At 40.8% G+C, this 25,238-nt stretch overlaps 1 protein-coding gene across 1 annotated transcript; it reads right to left on the bottom strand.

The window, feature by feature from the left end:
* Nucleotides 1-5,869: 5,869 nt before the first annotated feature.
* PPDPFL (pancreatic progenitor cell differentiation and proliferation factor like) lies at nucleotides 5,870-9,517 on the bottom strand. Its single transcript, XM_074577002.1, has 5 exons — nucleotides 9,214-9,517; nucleotides 9,000-9,096; nucleotides 8,014-8,103; nucleotides 7,823-7,922; nucleotides 5,870-7,392 (listed from the first exon to the last, which is right to left on the bottom strand). The coding sequence occupies exons 2-5, from the start codon at nucleotides 9,052-9,054 to the stop codon at nucleotides 7,380-7,382; spliced, it is 258 nt and encodes an 85-aa protein (XP_074433103.1). The 5' UTR covers nucleotides 9,055-9,096; nucleotides 9,214-9,517; the 3' UTR covers nucleotides 5,870-7,379.
* Between the last annotated feature and the right edge of the window lie 15,721 nt (nucleotides 9,518-25,238).

Raw genomic sequence — 25,238 nt, 5'->3', positions numbered from 1 at the left:
GTCTTCCCCGTAAAGACTTAATCCACTTTAATGTAACGTGCATAAAACTGGGGGAGGGGGAACAACAGAAGCAATTGCTGAACATACCAGCCCATAAAAAAGGTCTTAAACAAAACTCCCACTAGCCATCGCAGGAACATATCTTGTCAACATATTTCAGGGATGTTATTTTTCAGCCCAAAAGTCAAGGTTTTATTGAGGTAAAAGACTGTGTTTTACAGTGAGGCTGTGGATTCTTTCAATCCATTTTCCTTACTTGAGAGTTGGCTCAAAATAAATGATACCAGTGCCTGGTCTTTCTGAGCTTCTGATATGGTCTAGATGATTTCTTGTCCACAGCAACATTTTATTTTGTTTTTTTTTTAACCAGAGATGGAAAGATGTATGTCCTGAAGACAGGCTGAACAATTCTAGGATTAAAGGGACTGCTGTTTGCCCTGGCTGTCCTTTCTGTATAATTTTTGTATTATTCTTGTGTAGGTACTAAAAGATTGTTTGGGTTTTTTTCAGTTAGTGCAGAGAATGACTCAGAGAGAGGAGAGTGAATGAACGAGCATTAACGTAAACTTAATCTCTGTGATGCGTTAAGCCATAGCAATTCTTATATATTCTTATCATTAGGATTTTAGGTAGGTGGGAATGACTGTCAAAACTGTTCACTTTGTGACCTTTTTATTTTTTTACTTCAAACCCACCATCAATGAATTTACATTTATTTATTATGAGAAGCACTTTCAATCTCAGTGGCTTTCAGCATTAGGTGACATTGAAGAAGAATGGCCTTCAGTTTAAATAAATCTCAAGTGACTTTCCTGTTTGGGCCTGAACTAATGCTACGAGTGTGAGCAAGTTAAATGTATAGAGGATATAGTATTTGATTGACATTGTACAGAAATAGGCCTATTCTCAGTTGAGGAATGTTTTGGCCAATGAATTGCAGTCCTTACTCAGGGCAAGTCTTCCTTGAAAATATATAATAAATACTATGGATGCTTTAATGTCCAAAAAGAAGTGAAAGGACATCCTTTTCCAGAATTAGTTAAAAAGGCCTCATATAATATTGTAATACCTAGCAGTTGCGGCCTTTCAAGACTGATGTCCAATGCTATGTTGTAAAAATGCAGAATAAAAATCAGTCCTTACATGAGAGAACTACAGTCTGTGCACGTTTACCTCAGAAGGTCTGAGCTGACCCACTTGGTCGCTGCAGTTCTCTTTTAACGGAGTGTTGGTGTTTAAAAAGTGTTTACACCACAATGCTGCCCCCAGCAGATAGCACTCCTGCTGCGTTCACAGTATGGTGACAGGTAAACAAACAACTCCCCCACTAAATACGTTAAGCAATAACGGAATAAGATTAATGCAGGACAATAATGATGACAACCGGGAGAAATAATAGTGAAAGTAGCAATCTGCTTGCTTAATGCATTTCAGCTTGTCATTCTTTTGCAATGAAATTAGACAGAAATAAAAAGCAACTAATGATTCACCGTGGAAAATATGTTTCTGGAAAGCACAGAATGAGAAAAGGGAGGGGTTTTTTGGTGGAGTGTTTTGGATTTTTTTTTCCCCAAATTGATTGTGTATTTTGCAGGCAGACATTTTGTTGTGACAGAATGGGAAGGGATTACTACATACAACCTACATTTACCTTGCCTTTTACATTCAAGTCTTCACTCAATCTGCTACTGCCATGGAGAAATTGTCTAGCCACTAACACATCCTGTCGGTGTGATTCAATAGTAATTTTAGATTTCACCTGAACTTAAACGTACGGTGGGTCTGAGCTGGAGTCATGACAGCATTAAATTAACCTGGTTAAAATATGATGGGGAAATACTTATTCAAAGGAAGTTATTTCATTGTGCATTTTACCCCTAGTATTATCCTTTCACTCCTGCACTATTAGGAGACAATGAAACTTGCAATTTAGAGGTTCTTAGAATGATAGATTATATCTAAAATAGGTTTATTGTAAGAACATATTATAGGTTCCAAGATTTTCTTCAAAATTTGAAACGTTTTTTTTTGAGATGAAGATATATAATGTATATAATGTGACAACAGAGTTAAACACAAAAAATTGCACAACACATATCATCAGACAGGACTGAAAATTATACTAAAATTAATTTTTTTTTTAAATGTGAATTGGTGTGCTATTTCATACAAGTGGTTAGTTGCAGAATGTGGAACTCTGTGAGCATATTAAGATTTAAGATATTAAGGATTCTGTTCATTAAATTCCATTTTCAAGTGAATTGAGTTTAGCATGAGGTTTAGGTTACAAGATTTCAAACTGCCCAGCATTTTTATGACATCCCAAAACCGCACCGTTACTTTTTTCCTTCTCATTTACCTCACTTAGCAATAGTTTGTACGCCCTCACATAATTGGAAGCAAGAAAACTACAGAGTGGGAAACATACTCTCAGAGCCCGGCTTTTAGCTTTCACTCACAGAAGCAAAAAGCATCTCTCCAGCTGCTTCCACCTATTGATCCGCTCCCATTGTGCTGAAATGCTTCTTGAAGTCAGTGTATAGAATCGTAGAATCATAGAATTGCCTAGGTTGGAAGGGACCTTTCAGATCATCTAGTCAAAATGACGCAACCTTTTTGGAAATCACTGTCAAGATCCTCAAAGAGGAGGTGGCATCAGCAATTTAAAACTTTTTTGCCTATTATTTGAGTCATGCATTTCTGGCTAACCCTTGAACCGCTGTTCACAGAGAAATTCAAGTTGGCAGCGACGGGAAAGATCTTTAAAGGTGACTGTGATCAACTATTGAAAATTTTATTGAGGTGCTTTACAGACTCTCTGTCACTGACTACGTCAAAGTAAGGATGAGATGGTTTTTTGCTTGTGGCAAAAAGAGCAACAGCAAAAAAAACAAACAAAAAAACCCCACCAAAACAAACCAAAACCTGAATAATGCCTTTTTAAAAAGTTATTCCCGGTATTGATGCATTTCTCCTGAACATCCTGGCCTCAGCCTGTCCAGGAGATGATCCCAGCAGGCTGACTGATATCCAGCCAGTCGTGTCAGTCCTCTTCGGTGAAGGTAGAGGCTGTACCTCAGCACACCCCACAAACTGACAAAACAGCTTTGTCTTGCACCCAGTAATGTTACCTCAAATAAACAAGTGAGATTATGGACTCTGCTTTACGGGTATAAGTAAAAATTAATTTTATTGAAGCCAAAGATGGCGAATTTTTAAGAAGTTGTAGTGGCTGACACAGCTAAGAAAAGCAACAACTTTTTGAGTGTACAAGCCCTTTTTTTTCCTGTTATGAGTTGATCAAACAACAATACTGTATCTCTGTCCAGATTATGTCCTGTCATCATGACTACAAGCACTTCTATAATTTTATTTTTGAGATAAAATTCAATAGAGTGTCTCTGGACATACCATTGAGTATTGTAACTGGGAGCTGAATCTTCTCTTTTGGCCTAGGGTTGGGAAACAGTGATTTCTTTCTGTATAGTTTCTAAGAGAGAGAGAGAAGTGGAAAAAAGGAAAAACGGTGCTTTTCCCCTGACTTCCTCCCAATATACTGATCTGATCTTTTCCCTATTAGTGATAGCCTCTTTCTATCACAAAGACCAATCTTCTGGTGATTACATACAGTACATTTCACATCTGCTACTGCCACAACAGCTTAAAATGGCATGTGACGGAGTGCATGACAAAAGGAATCTGACAGAATCCCTCCATCGCTGAAGAGTCAGCCAGGGCACCGAACATGGTCACAGTCAAAATTTTCACAGTCACCAGCTGTAAGTGCAATAATGCGAAAAATGTTTTGCAAACACCATTAATCCTGGTAGAAATGGATGAATGAACTCTGCTTCTTTGCAGAAGAAGTGACACTAAGAGAGAGTCTGCTTTCAAGAAGTAAAAATGCATTATTAGCTAAAATAATGAAAAAAAGAGAGCAATTTGTGCATATTTTAAAATATCAGAATGTTGTAAAATCACAAACAGAAACGACCCTTCAAATAAGTTTTAAAAGTAATGCTAAAGGACATTATTTATGGGAGTCTTAATCACTGCACATATTAGAAAAAAATATACTTATTCCTAACAACTCAAATTGAGTTTGATTTGCTATTTGATTTGCTGTTCGATTTGCTGTTCATTCTTACATTGAAAACTTGTTTCTTCAATGGGTTCATTTATCATTCTTGCTTCTGCAGAAAAGGCTAGTATACCCAAAAAAATCCCATTTCAAAGCAATATCTATAGTCTTTACAGTTAATCCTTACTATTGTCCATCCACAATATGTAGTATTGCTCACCTCACATGCAGGCAAGAAAATCCTTGGAAAGGAATGCAACTTTATGGTATGTCTTCAAAACTATAAAAAATGGAGGGCGGGGGGGGGAATTACTTCATGGCAGTGAATTTCTCTCTCTAAATGTGCTCAACAGGAAGATTTCATCCTTCTTGAACCAAAACAAATAATATAAGATTTGTTTTTTATTTTGACTCCTAAAATGGGGGATTACTAGGATGGGTAGACTATGACTTCAGCTTCCCTTTTAGAAAATAAATGGAAGCCCATTATTGAATATCACTGCTCTATGCGCATTTGAACAAAAAAAAGTACTTTTCAAGCCTATCTCTCCATTCTTACCTTGGTGACAATAGTTGGATCTAACAGTACTTACATGCTGGCACCAGTCCTGTTGCTGATACTTAATTTTTTCCAGATTGATAACAATATACAGATTAACTTCATCAAAATAAATCTCTACCTATAGTCCTTCTAACAGGAAAAAAGATTTTTGTCTACTTCAATCAATCTTTGATGAAACATTTGTACCTGTCTTTCCCAGATCCGTAGTAAAATCATATTGTTTTTCTGTTTTTCTCTTTCTAAGCTTCATTTAAGCTTTACAATATAGTTTCCCCTTCATATTTCTCTCAGCATCTCTTCAAATCACTTAAATTTTGGCTTTTCCCCCACAAAGTTACATTATATTGACATTTAATTCAAGAAAATTGAGATTTCCTTATTACTGCGATGTAACAAAACACAGCCCTTTGATAGCAAGCACTTTAATGTCCCATTTACCCATATCCTCTCAGGAATTTGCCATAGCAACATTAGATGTTATTTAACAGGGCTGATTCGTTGCCGAGTAGCTATACTTTGAAGAACTGGCACAAATAACTATGAGTTGGCGGTAGTGCCGCTCCGATGCTGACCTGATCACAGTAAAAGATGATGGGGATGGTGCAAGGGCAGCTCTCCAGTACAATGATGCCATTACAAAAGCAAGTAGTTCAGAGAGCCTAAGCAGATGAATGAAAACAATAATGCAGTCCCCTTCCTCTTGTTCTTCCAGCCTTCCACCCTCAAAAAAAAAAAGTTTGGTTTTATTTTTTGTAGGTCTTAACAGTTTATCAGCTCTTTCAGTATGTTCTCCACCCCACTTTCTAACTATATAAGGACAGAAGCTTAAGGTCAGTGAGCAATATGGAACCTTGTCACTGTACTTTTCCACAGTGTTTCTGAATCCTGTGTTTCCCACGTACAATAAGGGCTACGGCATTTCTTTCTTCTATGGCTTCAAGCATCTTCAAAGATAGGCACAATCACCTTCCTGCAACTAGCAGGTCTGTCTTTTTCCCTTTCTTTATAACATGATGTTCTAGAAAGATGCGTTAGGGTCTTTTTCCTAGCTTGCATTCCACCATCCCTTTTTCACCTCACATCAGACTTTAAAGTGACTAAAGGACAACTGTGACACACACCCCCCGCAAAGACTTCTGTGGGAATTTTAAATTTTACTAATACTTCACACAAAAACCCCACCCACCAACCACACGCAACACTGAACACCAGTTAGAGGCCAAAAATAAGTTAGACCAAATACTGATTAAATCTTTATTAATAAAAAAATCTTAGTATAAAAAATAGTTCATTTTGTACACTTAGAAAAAGGACAAAGATGAAACTACACAACAGCAGTAAAGTAAGATACATAACAAATCAATTTAAAGATTCCTGAAACTGTGTTTTCAGAATTGTGTTCTTTTCTGTTGTCATGTGCCACGCATTTACTGTCTCCACCAAAAGGTGGTCTGCACCAATGGTGTCATGTGCCACCATTTATCGTCTCTTCCTGAAGCAGCCACTTCATACACTCTGGAGTTATGCATAACCACAACCACCACTAACATATAATGAAAAATGTTGGCTACATTCATGTTTGCTATTGCTAGTTTATCCAGTGGTGGACAAAAGTCGGGTAGGTTTAGTGACAGTACATCAAGAAGTTGCACAGATAATTTACAGAAATTATATCATCCAGCCAAATACTTGTTATTTTTCTATGACCTCTGATGCATTTCAGCTATACCCAGTAGAATAAACAAATCGGATGTACTGCTTTGCAATACTGAAGACCAAATGAAGCTACGTTACAGTCTCTTTCAAGAGCACGAATCATGACAAAGGTAGACTTGGTTAATAACATTAATGCAGTTCCTTTGCCAGATCTAGCACATAACTAAGCCAACAGACAGCAGTGAATAATTGATAGGATTAGTCACTTGAGAACAAATAGCTCTTTAAGCTACAGCAAAAGCAGGTGAGAGTAGTCTAAAACAGAGCTAGGAGCATCAATTCTGATTAAGGTCATTCTTCTTCTTGGAAGATATCAGGTCCATTAGAATTACTAATTTCTGGTCTATCTCTTTTATTCTGTCCTCAAATACCAACACGTGTAGATATGAATGGAAGTTGTACCTGGGTATTTCAGGTGGGGATCTACACACCCTGCTTGAACAAAAAGACCAAACTAATTACTGTTTCTTTGTGTAATTGTGCTTTCTAGAAGCAAAGCTGTTAATAAGCATTCTTGTAAACTTACTCCCTGTAACCGGTACACAAATACTCAATAGAAAGCATGTACCATGTAACAGTCCTACTCTGGACTATGTATCTGAATCTCGTTTACATCAGTGTGACTGCATATAGAGCTGATATCTTAAAGGTAAAACTTACCAGTATCACCCATTGCGAAGTCATTCAATACATATGCTTCACCTAAACCTACAATATCTTACTTTTACTGTCAATTTTCTCTAGCTATCCAAATAAGTCATCAGGTTATTTAATCCCGGTAATTTGAGAGACATCTCAAACTACAGCAACTTTGTAATGGACAAGGTAGGCCATGGACATGTCCATTAAGTAATGTCACTTAAGCTACCGCCAAATATTTTGAAAATACACTTTTCCGCTCTCCTAAAGGTTTTGTTTTCTTCTTGCAGCTGAACCCAGACATTAGGAACATCACAAGCCTCTTGGAAAAAGGAGTCTGTACGTAGTATCTCAGTCAGTAAAGCCAGCATGCTGTCCTATTCAACTGTTGGTACTGCAGAAATATATATAAAAAGGTTGTGAGTCGAATTAGCATTGTATTTTCCTCGAAGCTATTTATTTGCCTAAGTATTTTTGAATGCACTCAAATAAACTTTTTAACATGAAGCAAAATGGGTAAACTGCATGAATGGGTGTGCAAGTGCTATACGTAGAGGATTAAGTAAATATCGCTATAAATGTAGTACTGTTCTACACAGTCACTAGCAACTGCTTAACGTGAAGTAGCATATGAGTTCATTTATTAAAATGAAAACATGCGAAGCTTCTATAGCCACGCACTTGCAATATCTTTTATTTAAGTCATCAAAATAGCATCACACCCCCCAATAATAAAAAGCTGATTACAGCTTTTTATTACCACTTTTACCAAAAGGCAAATGGGATGACTAAGTTATCTCCATCAATGTAAAAACAGGACTCACCTGCTTGCTGATAGTGTTTTTCTGCCAACAGTTGGTGGAGACGGTTCACTATGGAAAAAGTTTTTTATCCACCAACATTTATCAATTAACTCAGGCAAACCTGCCAAAGGAGAACAAGCCCACACCATTAGACACTGGCTGAATAGCAAACAGGCAAGACTAGAAAACTGCTTGAAAGAAGGGAACAATACCATGAAATGCTTTGTCCTGATCTGTAACGTTCACAGCATCCGAACAGCAGGAGGAGCTGGAAGAAACGCTGGATTCCGAGTTCTGTCTTGCTGTTCATAGAAAACAGAGACACACATAATGAAAAAAATGCTTTGAGAGAGTACGCTACGCCAAGAATTTTTCAGATCTGCTGCTATCTTTGAAAAAACAGTCTAAAAGACAAGGTTACTTAGATAGAAAGTATAATTTCTATATTATGTACACCATTCTACTACAGTAGTTTATATAAAACCTTCTGTATAAAGTTGACCTCTCAGCCTACTTACTCTTCACCTAAAAAGCATACTGAGATTTGTTTGCATAGCTTTCACTGAAATCAGTGACAAACCTTATGATCACGTACACACCGCTATCAAAACAAATGAGTCATTCAAGTCCAAAACAGCCTAATTGCTATAGTTTCCACTGTGACACAACTAAATACTGTACTCACACTATGGTGTCCATCCTGCACAGAGGGATCCTAATACACCAGATGTACTCTCAAACCAGTGACTATTTCACACTTTTAGAAACAAAAGCGTGGAGCGGATTTTATGTTCTGTCTAAGCCGGCAAAGTAAATGTGGAGTATAGCTAAAAGACAGGACTTGCTGGGCTAATGCTTTTTCTAGGTCATGTTTTAAAGTATAATATATATATATATTACATATCCCTAATGAACAGAACAAAAAAAAAAAGTAGATGAAAAACCAGAAGCAGATGCTCATTAGAACTGAAGTTCCTTGATATAACAAAAAACTCTCCAAGCAATTAAAAACTATCAGGCAAAGACTCCCTTTTGCCTCCAGCTCACCCAGAAACCACCTCAAACCCCACCAGCGGTAACAACCCGGACACCGGCTCGGTGGAGCTCTGCCTCCCTCCTCCAGAGGAGCCCCGTTCCGGACGGCGGTGTGGGAGGAGGAGCCCGGGGCAGCTCCGGGACCCCCATCCCGAGCACTTACTTCGGTAGTACTGGTTCTTGGCCAGGAGGCAGCCGGCGGAGGGTACGGAGGCCATGGCAGCGCCGCGACGGGGAACCCGCCTCTCTCCGGGAGGAGCCTGGAGAGCGAACGGCGCGTTTTGCCGGGAGAAGGAGCGGCGCCCGGCGGAGGAGACCGGCCCGCAGCCAGCCCGCCCGCCCCCCCAGCCCCTGCCCTGCCCGCCCCGGCAGCTCACCTGTGTCGCCGAGGGAAAGCAGCCGTCAGACGGGAGCAACGGGGCCGCGCTCCCCCGGGCAGCGAGTGCCGGTGGCTCCTCGGGACGCCCCTATATGGGCCGCGGCGGGCGGCCCGCCCCGGGGGCGGTGGGGAGGGACGGGACGGGACGGGACGGGACGAGGGAGCCAGCCCGCCCGCCCCAGGGCACGCTGTCCCCCCCCAGCCCCGACCCGAGTGGGACAGCCCGCAGCCGCCACCGAGTCCCAGTCCTGGTCCCCTCGGTCCCTCCGGCCGGGTGTCGCCTCTGAGCGCTTTTCTGGGGTGCATTAAGCCGGGACTAACCGCACTAGTTATTCTCTGCCCGGTGGGGATGGGGAAGAGGGGGATGAAGCAGGCAGGTACCTGTTTCAGGTATTATGCACACACACTAGCGAAAGTGAAGTCAAAGGAATGTTCTCCACTCTCGTTAAGTGAAATCTGTGATCATCTGAAGTCTTGGTAAAGTTACAACGAAGTCCAGGACAGATCACCAAATAAATTTTTTCTTCCCACAGAAGAATGTACAACTCTAAATTGTTGTAATCCTAGCTCATGGCAAAAATTTGTCCTACAGTGTGTTTCCTCACCTTTCAGAATTATCAACAGAAAAAGTAACAAAGAGTTTTGTCTATTTGAATTGCTCCTGCTCCACAAGGAAATGTTTTATCATTGTTTTTCACAGCGGGAGTTGTGGGTAAGAACACAGCCGTGTGTGGCGTGTGATGCCATGTTACTGTGACGTATCTGACTGCTTGAATAAGTGCGTCCTATCTCAAATGATAAGGAAATAGTTCATAATAGCTTCTAGCATATTTGCATGGATATAAAGCATAGCGTGGGAACCTGCCTGTAAAATAATATTCATACAATATTATGCAGATGCAACAGATAAGCATGCTGTATTTTCCTGGGCCTTTTTGTTGACCTGCTGGCAGAGTCTCAACAACATGGTGGTCTTTCCCCAGGAGAACTTGAAGGCTCACCTGTGTGAAATCTGCAAGATTGACACAGAAAATAATTTGCAGCTGGGTTGGTACCAACCACTGGCACCAGTTACCCCGTGTGCTTATCTTTGTATGTAAAAAAACACTGTAAGTGTAGAAAAATTTACAGATTTTTTTGATACCCCATTCACAGTGTACGTCTCTACACGCTGTTGCAGCTCCTTGTTTATGGATACCTAAATGTAACTGAACTATTAGCTCACTGCATCAGTCACTTCTTTTTCTGTCTTAACAATGAATTTCCATTTTGAGCCTTGTTCTGTTTGTGGGCAATAAACTTCTGCACCATCCCATTTGTCTTTGTCACCATAAATGCCCTCACACTGGGCACTCTTTTAATTGTCAGATCCATTCCTGAAAGAAGGGAAGCTTCTCCCTGGAGAGCCATAGGAAAGGCTCCCCTTGGGCTGTGAGTGTGGGCATTTGTAGCGACAGCACTGTGCCCTAGATGGAGCTAGTAACATTATTACTATTATAATAATCCTTTATTGTATCTGCCATTCTCTTTCAGCTTTAAGATCCTGTTTTTATCTACTCATAACTTTGTCAAGGTGATTACTTTGTCAGAAAACTGTTTAGGCACTAACGTGCCCATGGTGTAGGCATTGCGTTTGGCCAGAAAGCAGACATAAGTGGTTCACTTGCAATCTGCACGAATATCCATCCATTTTGGAGTCATGCCAAAACACTCCGGAGCTGGGGAACACCAGGTCTGTGAAACTTTAAATTGCTTCACTGCTGTGTGTGTATTATTTTACTATATCATTTAGTGTAGATGGTCATTTGCTAGTTTTTTCTGGAGCCCTGTTTCATGCATTGCACTGGAAAAGAAAGTACTTATTTAGCGAAAAGTTTTCCACCGTTTCTCCCACTCGAACTGCCATTATCTCCTATCTATTGTATTTTCTTCAAGTAATGCTCTGAATACGGAACTACAGAGTTCACCAGTGTTTTTTCTTCCATGGTTATTTTGACAGAGTGCTTCTAAAATACTCGCACATTTATTTTCAGGCATTGCTACAAAACCAAGGTATGCTATTATCTTCAGTTAACAAGTGGGAGTTCTGAGATCCAAAGAAGGTAAGATAAAAGAATCCACAAAGCTTAGGTGTCTCACAGGAGAGCAGTCTAGGACTTTATTTTTTTATAACTATTTAACACTGTGCCATACTTAATTTATCCACTTATATCTCTCATTCACTTCAGATCCAGATTTAAGTACTCAGCACACTGATAAACCGGATTCTCATCAGACATTGAAAAAACTGGTTAGTGGCTACCTATGATAAATGTAACTGACATAGCATCAATTACAAACTGAGGGGCAAGGTTATAATTTACCTTTCAAGACAGCGTTCAATTGCCTTAACCACTGACCTGTTCTTTTCTCCCTGGAAGCCTTTGCTGCAATCACTACCCACTTTTTAACTTCCGTCACAGACATGGAAGAAGTCCTGCCAAATGCACTCTATAATCTCTTTAGCTTCACGAGCTCAGTTCATCTCCATGCTTCATGCCAAAAGAGGCAGGGTCCCTACAAAATAAATAGTATATAATTCCCAATTTTATAAAAATGCATTTACGGAAGGAACGTTTCCAGCCTTTTGACTGACTAATATTGTGACATTAACAACAGCGTTCATTTAACAGTGTTCATAACTGCAAAATGGACGAAACACAGAATTTTATGTCATCTCACAAATCACGGACACTTATCAAAAGTATAACTTAAATTTAAAAATGAAATCAATATGACCCATTAAACGAATAAATCTCCCACCTAATCCTCCCAGGATTACCTGGTATAACCCTTTTTAAACATTAAAATTAAAGCATCTGAATCACAACAACAAAAACAGGACAGTCTATATTGAGCTTCACCTTGAAGCTGACCTGTTAATTATTCACCAGACAAGGTTTACCTAATAAACTTAGCTACTCTCAGTTCTTGGAATACCTGTGAGCATGATGCCAATCTTTTTTTGTGTCTTGTTTTGGGTGTTTTCTTCCAAGCACTTTTATGGCAATTTTTGTGACTTTTCCTTGTTACTTAACCCTGTGGAAGAGTAGTGTGGCATCGGAAATTGTACAGTGTTGCTTCACGGCTGTGCTCTTTGAATGGTGGTATGGGTACTCTGACGGTAATGTTTAGAGAGATGTGAACAATTTCAGTGAAAGTATCTTTCCTGTGCAGAAAGGTACATCTTTGGCCTATGAGGGTCGAGTATTCCCAAAATCTGGAAGAGCACATTTTGCATATTTTCCTTGCCTGGTCTAACTGCCCATCTGCAATGAACATTTCAATCCAATTTTGTACAGCAAGTGTAAATCACTCTGATCTGAAGGGAATTCTGTCTTAATTTGACAGTATGACTCTCCAGGAGAAGAATGAACTTCCCTGGGTAGTATTTTGTAATGAGTGTATTAACATTTTCAGAGAACTTTCAGAAATGTTTCCTTCATGCATCTTTCAGTAACTCTCATTATTTGCTGTCTCAACAACCTGTTTTGCATACTTGTTCTGTCAAATTTTGAAAGGAGTCTGTAAAAAGAGGCTTGCATTAAAGAAATTAGGTAGCTACACTGTGTAAAGTTACAAACCTTCGATATGCAAAAATTAGTTATCAAAACCTGTTTGGTTTGTTATCTGCTTCGAAGAACCAGTACCATCATTCATTTGTTTTATTCTTCAAATATTCCTCCAAGCCAGACAGCTCAGCAGGAATGTGGGGCTCATCTATCAAAAGCAAGAGGATTTGAGGAACTGATGAAGAATTAAATGACAGTGTGCGAGGCAGCAGAGAAATGGAAATTTCTACCGTATGCAGCCTGCGAAAGAGACAGGGGGCCATAGAGCTGCTTGAGAGAGCCTGTGCACAGAAGGGACAGAAAAAGCCTTTCTCTTCGCTGCTGCAGTGTGTGGCACCGCTACAAATCATCAGCTTTGTAGTAAAGACCATTCCCAGGAATGAAGTGAATGCTTACTGGCAATTCTGGCACATCATCATCATCATCATCATTATTATTATTATTATCTAATAATAATAATAATAACTACAAATGTGAATGGAATAATCTGGGGGGGAAAAAAGCGTTTAATGAAGAGAAAAATAATTTATTTTTATTTAAATTCCTGACTATTTAAGATAGCGGATGAGATGACACTGAAAGCAAAGGGTATCTACTGAACTCTAGACTCCATGCAGCACGCCTCTGAATGATGCACATGGCCTGAAATGTCAGCCAAAGCAGAAAAAACGTGTATTTTGACCTGTAAACTGCATGGCCAAAATACTGGAAAAGACTGTACGCATTGCTAAATTGTTAGTACAACTTTGTGTACTTACAGTTAAATACATTGAGTTTATCTTCATTCAGTTCCATGTCCTGTGTAGCACTACACTCATAAGAAAACAAAGATGTTTTAATGTGTGTCATTTTAGCTGTATTTTAGCATTTAATTGAAACACATTTTTCTTTGGATCCAGATACAACAGACTGCACAAATTTGATGAAATTCTTCCAGCAAGTTACATCTTTTGCATCTTTCTAAGGCAGCATATGAGAACTTGGGCTTTCTATTACTTTTGTCTCTCAAGTATGCCAAAGAAGAAGCCTTAAGGCTCCAGCATGACCAACTATGGGGGTTATAAATTGTACTTCTATAAAACAGAATATGTAATTGAATGGAATGTAATTGAATAAAGCAAAATCAAATCATAGGCATGTTTATATACCCCTTTAATATGTCCCTGGAGATTGATTGATCTATAGAGATGAGAAGGGTTGGCTTGTTATTCAATTTCACATCCTGTACAGAGATGCAGGGCCAAAACCATGTGTATTTTAGTATCCTTGTCTATTTGGGTTCAAATAAAAATTTTGTTGTGTAGCATCCACTTTTTCCAATTGCTGTAAACAGCACTGTTGCATTTTGATGTACGCACACAGATTCTGCTCTGATTCACTTCTCTACCTTCTCTGTCATTGCAAATAGCATGGACTCAGCATCACCAAATTGAACACAACCTGACACCTCTGCAGCTCTGCAAAGGCATCTTAGAAGGTGCTTATAGCCCAGCATGCCCCACAGTGCACAGACACCATTCCTCAGCACTGTGATACGACACCCTTGGCATCCTCATTTCTTGGCTAGTTGCTCTGTCACCGGGCCAGATGCTCAGAATGGAGCAGCATGAGGTGCAAAAGGAATCAAGGAGCTTGTGAACAAGAAGCACACATTCGTAATTTTGCAGCTGGGAAATTTCCCATTAACCTAGCAACAGAGCTGTCCCAGGCCAGCATCCACCACATCACAGAGCAGAACTGTTTCAAGTTTAAGAAGCCAAAGACAGCTGACAGTTGCCTTAGCTCTACATAAGTCACAAATGTCCGCTGATTTAGTGAAAGCCATATTATGACACTGTTTCCCACAGCATTCTCCTGGAGAAACTGGCTGCTCATGGCCTGGACAGGTGTACTCTTCGCTGGGTAAAAAACTGTCTGGATGGCCGTGCCCAGAGAGTGGTGGTAAATGGAGTTAAGTCCAGTTGGTGTCCGGTCACAAGTGGTGTCCCCCAGGGCTCGGTGCTGGGGCCGGTTCTCTTTAATATCTTTATCAATGATCTCGATGAGGGGATCGAATGCACCCTCAGTAAGTTCGCAGATGACACTAAACTGGGCGGGCGTGTTGATCTGCTTGAGGGTAGGAAGGCTCTGCAGAGGGATCTGGACAGGCTGGACCGATGGGCTGAGACCAATGGTATGAAGTTCAACAAGGCCAAGTGCCGGGTCCTGCACTTGGGTCACAACAACCCCACGCAGCGCTACAGGATTGGGGCAGAGTGGCTCGAAAGCAGCTCGACAGAAAAGGACCTGGGAGTGTTGGTTGATAGCCGGCTGAATATGAGCCAGCAGTGTGCCCAGGTGGCCAAGAAGGCCAACAGCATCCTAGGCTGTATCAGGAATAGTGTGGTGAGCCGGACTAGGGAAGTGATCATCCCCCTGTACGCGGCACTGGTGAGGCCCCACCTCGAGTACTGCGTTCAGTTTTGGGCCCCTTGCTACAAGAGGGACATTGAGGTGTTGGAGCGTGTCCAGAGAAGGGCTACAAAGCTGGTGAGGGGTCTGGAGGAAAAACCTTATGAGGAACGACTGAGGGAGCTGGGCATGTTTAGCTTGGAGAAGAGGAGGCTGAGGGGAGACCTCATCACCCTCTACAACTACCTGAAAGGAGGTTGTAGAGAGATGGGGGCTGACCTCTTCTCCCTGGTGACAAGTGATAGGATGAGAGGAAACGGGTTCAAGTTACGTCAGGGGAGGTTTAGATTGGATATTAGGAAACATTTTTTCACTGAAAGGGTTATTAAACATTGGAATAGGCTGCCCAGGGAGGTGGTGGATTCACCATCCCTGGAGGTGTTTAAAAAAAGGGTAGATGGGGCACTTAGGGACATGGATTAGAAGTGGCTTTTGTCAGGGTAGGCTAAAGGTTGGACTCGATGATCTTAAAGGTCCCTTCCAACCTCAGCAATTCTATGATTCTATGATTCTATGATTATCAGGAGGACCAAGCAGCCCCATGTGGATGGCTCACTCTTTTATCATCCTGTTCTTCTCAATAGCACTTTTGTCTCCTCCAAAGCCACTCTATAGTAAATATGCACAGCATGTCCTTGTACGTCTCACCCTGCTCCATTGCAATAAACACATCCAGTATGTCATTATATGTCTCAGATACCTGCTCCATTTTCTGCAGGGACACTTGAAGCAACATGAAAGTCTTAATCCACTCTCAAATCTGACCAGCCTGCAGAGAGGCATAGAGGAGGAACACTGACAGTATAGGACTTCTTATGCAACGATGATAGGCCAGACTCGTAGTTCATTATGCTTGTTGTTTCCTTCTCCCACACTTTAACCAGTTGGCCTCAGAAGTGCAAACATCATTAGGACTGACCAGGGATTCTGCCATTTTTTCTAGACTCCCACACACTTAGAGTTCATGTGTACCAGTAGTTTAAAATACGCTTCGGACCACTCTTTGGTCTTGAAGACAGCTAGTATGGAGTGGCCTATATCCACACTGTTTTATACTACAAAATAATATGGTTACATCCAAAATGGTCTGTGAAGAATTGTCGCTTGCTTATGTTAAATCCCAAGCTGCCTGGGAGTTTTTGGGGAGGGAGACAGGGAAACCCCCAAGCCATTCCAGGACCTTTCTAACATTTTAATAGTACGGACAGTCATGTTCTGTTCCCTGACAAGGTTCCCTGTCATTAACTTACAGGTTAGCTAATTTAATGTGATGTCACTGGTGTTTAAGATGTCCAGAGCCCAATAAGCTTACAAACAAGTGAGTCTTTCCTAGGCATCCATTTGCAAACTTAGAATGTTTAACATTAGGGTGTAGGTGGCTAATTAGGGTCCAGTTATTGCATTTCTTTAGATCTTAATGAATCTAACGTCTTTACTGTTTCTGTCTCCACAGACGCTGCTGGCGGGAAGTCTTTTGCTCAGGCTGCTGCAAGGCTGCCTCTACACCCCCAGTGCCAAGTCTTAGCCAACTGCCAACTTAGACAACGGTCTAAAGAATAGAGTCAACAGTGTAGTCAAAGTTTAACACAGCTAAATTAAGTTTTCCTATTTATTTTCACTTGGTCAGTGTCTATCTACTTCTTATCACTAAATCTGGTATAAAGGGTTGAGTTTAGCCACTTTCTGATTTATCTCTGAGAAGAATGATAGACATTTTTTCATTTATCTTCATACCACTGAAGTGCAACACTTGTAAAATGGTCTTACAAGGGTCAGTCTCACCTTTGAGGAGTCTGTTCAGACAGAAAGTGTGCAGCCCATTTCTGTTACCTTGCGTAAATGCAAGTTTTTCCTCCATTTTGCTTGCAATGCTGTTAAATTCAGTTAACTACAAGTTTCTGGAGTGAATTCAAGCCCAACAGATCCTTTATAAATTTGGAAATGGAACGCATTTCACACTCTATGTGAAAGTTGACTTTTGGCAGAATACTGGAATTGGCAGCAATTGAAAAGGTACACTAAATTATTATGTATGAGATTACAGATTAAGATTACCTCTAATTTGTTCCCTCCGTCCCTCCTCCTGTTTCCTATCCTCTCATGTCTGTGACAATCCAATCTACTCCCTTTGAAGAATTTTGCTGAGAAAAATAGAAGTTCTAGAAGATGACCAAATTATAGAAGACCACCAAAACTGCTTATATACATAGGTATTGTTGAACGCATCAAGATTTATAGTGGAATGGAATGAGTGAAACAGTCACTCCAATAAAACCAGAAACTATTAACTCACTGATAAACACTTAAGAATCTCTTAGAGGACATGATACAGGGTATATGTCTGTCTTGTGGTAATGTTCAGAGAATTAAAATGTAATAATTGTCTCAAAGTGGTAGAATAGCAAACAAAGTGGAAATGGTATTGAAGGATGTACAGATTTGCATTTAGAGATAGTAAAACTGACCCAATGTATGAAATGCAGTTTTTTGAAAGCCTCTAAATATTATAGACTGTTCCTCCTATGAAGAAAATTACTTACCAGTTCATGATTGTGAAATCTCCCAATGTCATAGATGCCTCCAGCTTGGAACCTTAGCCAGAAAATGAAAATATGAGTATTTAATATGCATTTAGGAATAAAAACAGAGGCTTACTGCCTTGAGAAGGAGGATGACACAAAGAAGAAGATTATTGTAAAACCTATTACAGTTTCCTGGCATTATCCAATTTTAAGTGGCCTAACAGAGACTGAATCTTCAAAGAAGAAAAAGGAAATTATTAGAGCAAACTTAGAAAAATGATGACTCAATTGACAAGATGAACAATCCCTCAACTGTGACGGACATGAGCCCAGCCCAGTGACAAAGAAAATAAGAATTCATGGATTAATCTATCCCTTCATGTAGGGAGAATGAGAAAGTAAAGCAAAACAAAAATGGCTACCGTCACAGAGACCTAGATCAGAAAACCTCCTCAAAGCAAATACTAACTTGTCTATACTCCCTTGCCAAAATGACTTTCAGCTCTAGCCTGAAGCAAACTAGATCGTCTTTTAAAGTCTCCTAAGGTGATGACCTAATCATAAAATGACACCAGATCATACCCACATGTAGAGCGAAATTGCGCCCTTTTTGCCTTTTGCTGATGGTCATGTAAAGGAATCATGGTCAAAACCATAGTTTCACTAGAACTGTGTGTATGTAGCTGAGTGTATCTACAGAGTTTCTGATGAGACGCTTCCCAGAAAGAGCTCTGGTTTTCAACAGGTTACATCAGTTATAAATTAAAAAGATGTAGTGGAATATTTGCTGTGGGAATAGTAGGATTATCAAAAATATGTGCTGTCCAAAAAACAAAACTACAAGGGATGTACCAAGACTCTCCTTTTCCAGTTTGGTTTAGTAAGCAGGAGTTTTATTCTTTTAGTCTGCTTACAGTGCTACGAAATGAAAGCATGCGTTCACTCCTGTACCATAAAGAAAGCTTGATAAAGAATTTATTCTTTTACAGGACCCACTGTGACATGTGAACCCTGGCAAATAAATAGAAATCCAGATACTTATGAGAAAATGGGAATTATCTTATCTCCATGACAGGTGTGATGTTCCATTGTTCTACTAGTCTGTATGAAGCTGAAAATCAAATAAAATTAAAAAAAAACACAACTGTAACGAGTGGTGTCCCTCAGGGGTCAATACTTGGACCAATTTTGTTCAATATATTCATTAATGACCTAGATGAGGGGACAGAGTGTATCCTCAGCAAGTTTGCTGATGATACCAAGCTGGGAGGGGTGGCCGACACTCCAGAGGGCCGTGCTGCCATCCAGCGTGACCTGGACAGGCTGGAGAGCTGGGCAGAGAAGAACCTAATGAGGTTCAACAAAAGCAAGTGTAGGGTCCTGCACCTGGGAAGGAAGAATGCCAAACACCAGTATATGTTAGGGGCAGACATGCTGGGAAGCAGCTCTGAGGAGAAGGACCTGGGGGTCCTGGTAGACAGCAAATTATCCATGAGCCAGCAGTGTGCGCTTGTCGCCAAGAAGGCCAATGGCATCCTGGGCTGCATAGGGAAGAGTGTGGCCAGTAGGTCGAGGGAGGTCATTCTCCCCCTCTACTCTGCACTGGTGAGGCCACAACTGGAGTATTGTGTCCAGTTTTGGGCTCCCCAGTTCAAGAGGGACAGGGAACTACTGGAGCGAGTCCAGCGAAGGGCAACCAAGATGATTATGGAACTGGAGCACCTCCCTTATGAGGAAAGGCTGAAAGAGCTGCGACTCTTTAGCCTGGAGAAGAGAAGGTTGAGGGGGGACCTGATTAATGTTTACAAGTATCTAAAGAGTGGGTTTAAGGAGGATGGAGCCAGGCTCTTTTCAATGGTTCCCAGTGACAGGACAAGGGGCAATGGGCACAAGCTAGAACATAGGAAGTTCCGTTCAAATACACGGAAAAACTTCTTTACAGTGAGGGTGACAGAGCACTGGAACAGGCTGCCCAGGGACGTTGTGGAGTCCCCTTCTCTGGAGATTTTCAAGACCCGCCTGGACGCAGCCCTGAGGGATGTGCTCTAGGCAATCCTGCTCTAGCAGGGGAGTTGGACTAGATGATCTCTAGAGGTCCCTTCCAACTCTGAAGATTCCGTGATTCCGTGATTCCGTGATTCCGTGAACTGTTTGAAGAAGCGGTTTAAGAATAACTAATCACTCAGAAAAATTATGCATAATTTAAAACTTGTTATCTGTTTTTTCTGTTTAATTTTCTTTTTGCACACCAACCATTTGCAGTAACATTTCTATAATGCAACCAGGGCATTAACCAAACACCTTATTTTCTGAAATCTGCCTTGTGATAAAGAAATGTCATTTTACAGTCTTCCAAGATAAAACCTACTTTAAAAAAATGCTTTTAAAACTTCAGACATATCTCTACTAGCCTATGAGTTTTTATTCGCAATGCTTTCTCTAAAATTTAACATAGACCATACACGACCAAAACCATACAATGCTGCAATTGAAATCGTGGTCTTTTCATAATCCTGTGCAATTCTCAGCACTAAGAATTCACAGATCTTGTGATCCAGACTCCTAAGAGGCTTTGCTGTAGAAGTGTATCCTCTGCAACACAGACGTCAGGCATGGTGTATTCAGGGATAATAGAATCATAAACCCATGCTGACTAGGCCTGATCCCCTGCTTGTCCATTATATGACTTGTAATGGCACTCAAGATGATCTGCTCCATGACCTTCCCTGCTACCGAGGTCAGACTGACAGGCCTATAGTTTCCTGGATCCTCCTTTGTGCCTTTTTTGTAGATGGGTGCTACATTTGCTACCCTCCAGTCCATTGGGACCTCCCCAGTTAGCCATGACTTCAGGTAGATAATGGAAAGTGGCTTGGCGAGCACATCTGCCAACTCTTTCAGCACTCTTGGATGTAACCCATCCGGTCCCATAGGCTTGTGTGCATCCAAGCGGTGTAGGAGGTCACTGATCACTTCCTCTTTAATTGTGATGACCTCGTTCAGCTTCCCCTCCCTGTCTCCTAGCTCACGAGCCTGGGTGCCCAGGGAACAGCTCGTTCCGCTGCTAAAGACTGAGGCAAAGTAGGCACTGAGTACCTCAGCCTTTTCCTTATCCTTTGTGACTATGTTTCCCTCTGCATCCAATAAGGGAGGGAGATTTTCCCTAATCCTCCTTTTATTGTTAATGAATTTATAGAAACATTTTTTGTTATCCTTAAGAGCTGTAGCTAGGTTTTGCTCTAGCTGCGCTTTGGCTCTCCTAATTTTCTCCCTGCATAGCTTCGCTATATCCTTATAGTCTTCCTGAGAGACCTGCCCCTCTTCCAAAGGTCATAGACTCTCCTTTTGTCCTTGAGGTCCAGCCAAAGGTCCCTATTTAGCCTGGCCAGTCTCCTTCCCCACCTACTTGTTTTTCGGCCTCCTCCTGTGCCTTTAAGGCTTCTCTCTTGAAGTATGTCCAGCCTTCCTGTGCTCCTATATCCTTCAGGGCAGCCTCCCATGGGATAATGGTAGGTTATGATTTTGTACACATAAACTTAATTCTTTCAGTCAGTGAAAACAAAATACTGTCTACTTAATAACACAGTACCACTACTATGGTTGATAATGGAATGAAAATTGTTACCTGCAGATTGTCAGCTCAAGAGGAGTGATAGAAGGAGAGATAGATTTGTTGCTGTTGATTAAAAGTCACCATTTACAATGAAGATAATGGTTATGATGGAATGATTATTTGTTAACATATAAAATGAGCCACTGTCATCATTTCTTTCCTTGTGAAATAGCTGTTCACATGGTACTGTAGATAAAATTCCCCTGTGCATCTGATATTAACTGGATCCATTTTGACAGCCTGGGTAAATGACTAAAGACTAAAGAAATAAGAAGATGCTATCCTTTCACATCAAGTCCTAATCACTCTAGGAAAAAAAAAAAAAAACAAAAAAAACCAACAGAAAAACAGAAAACCCACATAAGACAGGAAATTTACACTGTTGGTGTCCATGTAATACTTACTCTGACTGAAAAGAAGGCCATCTGACACTTTTATGTGGAAATAGAAATATTCTTTTCAAATGCTTGCCTTTCTTTGGAACCTGCAACTATCTACAAGTCTTATTAAATGCTTAAAGAACTCATTATCATCCACAAATGAGCCATACAGACTCTTGACCCACCCTGTGCTTGCAGAAGCAAAGCTCTATTCCGTACAGAAGAAACATGTGATCAAATCCTGCATTATCTGTCTCCATCTCAAACAAATTCTGTAAATCCTCAGTAAATAAAGTGTCAAGCTGTAACAAATGATTGAGGCTTCATCTTTGCGTTATTATTGGTTATGTTTTGCTTCTGCTTTTGTAATGCTCCAATTGCATGTATCACCAAAGATAAGTGGGAGCAAAAGAAGCCGGGAGAAGTGCTGGATTAATTTCACATATCTTTGTGTCAGCACAAATGCAGAGACTAGAGTATTTGACCTCAGCAAGAGAATCTAGAAATATCTAGAACTGGGTTATGCAACCCTGAAAATGTCACCTCCACTTGGCTCATCTCCCTTCTCTTCAGCTAGACTCTCCAGCAGCTTAGCTTCTCCAGGTCAGCCAAGAGAGAAGAGCTTATAATTGGCTACAAGCGTTCGTATTCACTCCTTCACCTTGGAGAAAATGAACTGCTGTCAGCAATTTAAGGTGGTTATCAATTCCCTGGGTAGAGTAAAATCCTGCTGCCACTAATCATAGGCTGTCCTCACTTGTTAATGTGACAGCTGCTGCCAACCTGGGAGAGACAACTGCTGCCATGTGATATTTGACCAACCTACCCAAAGCCCTTTCAGGGTCACCAGAAAGGTATGGACCTGCAGTTTGAGAAATAATTGTTAAAAAGAACAGATTGTCATTATACGTACGGCTTTCTTATAAGCCGCCTTTGGGAAAAGGTAGTTCTGCGTGTCAGAAAGAGCTTTGGTATTGGAGCTGGGAGACACGCAGAGAGTTTAAAGTTAGGCAAGCTGCCAGAACAAAGTAGTTTTGCTCAGCATTGGCTTCAGCTCTCACACATCTGCTGTATAACTCACCAGCTTGGTACTGTTGGCCCGTGCCTGGGCAGAAATCAAGAGGAATATTTCTAAATACTTCTGGGGATCTGGATACAGGTACGTTTTGGTTTATCAACAGACCCCTATCTCTGTAGTCTCATCTGGGAGATCCAAGGACACCAAACACCTGATGTTAAAGCTTTTTTTATGAATATTGTTGGAGAGATTAATTCTTAAAAACCCATCTATTTTTGTTTCAACTCTTAAATCCTGTAACTTTATAATAAAGTGCTGTTTTCTAATTAGCTATTAAAGAAAGTATTCACAAATAAGAGCAGTCCCAATTCAATTGTTTATATCTTTAAGCATGTTCTTTTATGCACAATTTGCAATATACAGAATTTCAGGCAAACATACACAGGATAGTTGTGCACCAATCAAAACAGCACATAGAGCAGAGTTGGCTAGTCAAAGATAAATTAAAAGCCAACAAGTAAGAACAAATCTCAAGCTCAGACACCCAACTTTATGCATGTAATTACTGTGATTTTGTCTGTATATCACAGATATAGTTTTAGATTTTTTGATTTGTCTGAAAGTGTAGTACTTATAATAAAGACATAAAATATCATCTGAACCAAACAGCACTTCTGAATATGAAAGCAGTGATTCAGATCCAGTTCATTGACCTCATTAATTTTAATTATAATCCAGTCCAAAATTACATCCTTTTTTATTACACTATAATGACTTCTTTAATTTGCTAGAAGTACAAAAATGAGCAAAAGTTAGATCAGAAAACCTTACTGCAGAACTTCACAATTTTCTTACAAAATAAGATTGCAAAATATTGTTCTAATAGTAATTTGTATCAAAGAGTTATGTTATAGTTTTGAAATTGATTGGAACTTTGATAGTTCTGGAATGGATTGTCTCTGGTAATTTTTAAAGCACTGTTTCCTTTCCCTTGATTCATTTATTTAAGGTTTCTCTACTGTTCAAACTCAAGCACTTAGTATATGTCTAACATTTCATTTGTATCATAGTTAGGTAAGCTTAGAAATTATGAGCTAATGGCGTAATTCGGTCCCATCACCCCTCACTGGAGGCAGAAGGACGCCTGCAAATGCTCAAGCTCAAAAATAGGAGATTGAACTGCTGCAGGTGTCTGCCCGAGGAGCAGGGCTCACAAGGACCACCAGGGTGGCCCTGGCAGCACCTCAGAAGCACAAGAGGGTCTGTGGAGCAGCTGTGTTCCTACCGGGTGAAATCCTCTCCCTGTGGTTTCCCTGATGTACTATTCCAGGTACTAAATGAAATCTGGCTCATCCTGTTCTCTGCACTGGCAGCAGGCTCAGCTTGGAAAGGAGCGTCTCTTGGCTGCCTTATGGCTCCAGATTCCATCTTCTGCAAATTTGCAGCAGCTTGCCAAAGGACCATTAGAGTCATTTTTGTCATTTTGGGCTTGTAGGAGGAAAAAGGCACAATTTCAACACCTACCTAAGAAAATCTCACATTTTTTTCACAGAAGAGAGATCTGAAAGCAAGGATTCAAACCTTAAGAAATCTGTAATGAAGCCTGGAAATGCATCATTAGCACTGGCCTTTTAAACATATACACATTCTTGAGCTACGTGGAAATGTTACGCATAAATATTTGCCTGTCCAGCTGTTTCTTCCATGGATCTGCAGTGCTTCAAGGCAAGCACGCAGAATTAGGCCATGTCTACAGTGCTCCCATGACCACAATTAGGAGGCTCCAGGCTGCAGCGCCTTGTTTGTGTCTGCAGTTCCCTTAGCTTGCCACAGGTTCTTGCTTTATCGAGGACAAGGTTCTCAAGGACGTGACTACAATCATGCAAGCTCTTGTATCTCCTTCCAAGGACACCTCTTACTCCTGCACAGACTACAGGGCCTGTAGGACCACTGCCTGCCGCCATCTTACAGCATCTGCACTGTACTCGATGCATGACAACAAGCTACAGCTTGTGAGGCTGACAAAGGACAACAGAGGCAGCAAAAAGCTCCAGGTATCTCCAGATCCAAGGACAGTAAAACTCATCATCCTGGATAGCTGCTGGAGGCCATTTGGCTACTGGATCTCCTAGACTGCACTCTTCAAAAGTTGTGCCAGCACCAGCTGAATCTCTGCAGTTTTCTGATGCATTAAAAGCATGGCAGATGCCACCATCAAACTTCGTTTTGCCAAGTCTTAATAATTCTGGGCATGCACCATGAGGCCCTCCTGGTGATTTACATTCATGTGTTGCTAATTTCTGGATGCAAAAGATTACCTTCATGGGCCTGTCTTAGAAACTCCTCAGTGCTGGAGATGCATCCCACCTCTTTCTGTTTTCCTTTTCCCAGTCTAGAAATGTATGGCCACTTCTCCTTGGAAGCTGTT

This window comes from Larus michahellis, chromosome 2 (assembly GCF_964199755.1).
Source record: "Larus michahellis chromosome 2, bLarMic1.1, whole genome shotgun sequence".
In the NCBI taxonomy this organism is placed as follows: domain Eukaryota; kingdom Metazoa; phylum Chordata; class Aves; order Charadriiformes; family Laridae; genus Larus; species Larus michahellis.
This window is presented reverse-complemented; position numbering and strand designations above follow the sequence as displayed.

Coding starts and splice junctions, on each gene's coding strand:
- PPDPFL (XM_074577002.1), bottom strand. CDS start 9,054: ATGGCCTCCGTACCCTCCGCCGGCTGCCTCCTGGCCAAGAACCAGTAC. Junction 8,104..8,999: donor CAAGAACCAGTACTACCGAA/GTAAGTGCTCGG, acceptor TTCTATGAACAG/CAAGACAGAACTCGGAATCC. Junction 7,923..8,013: donor TCAGGACAAAGCATTTCATG/GTATTGTTCCCT, acceptor CTCCTTTGGCAG/GTTTGCCTGAGTTAATTGAT.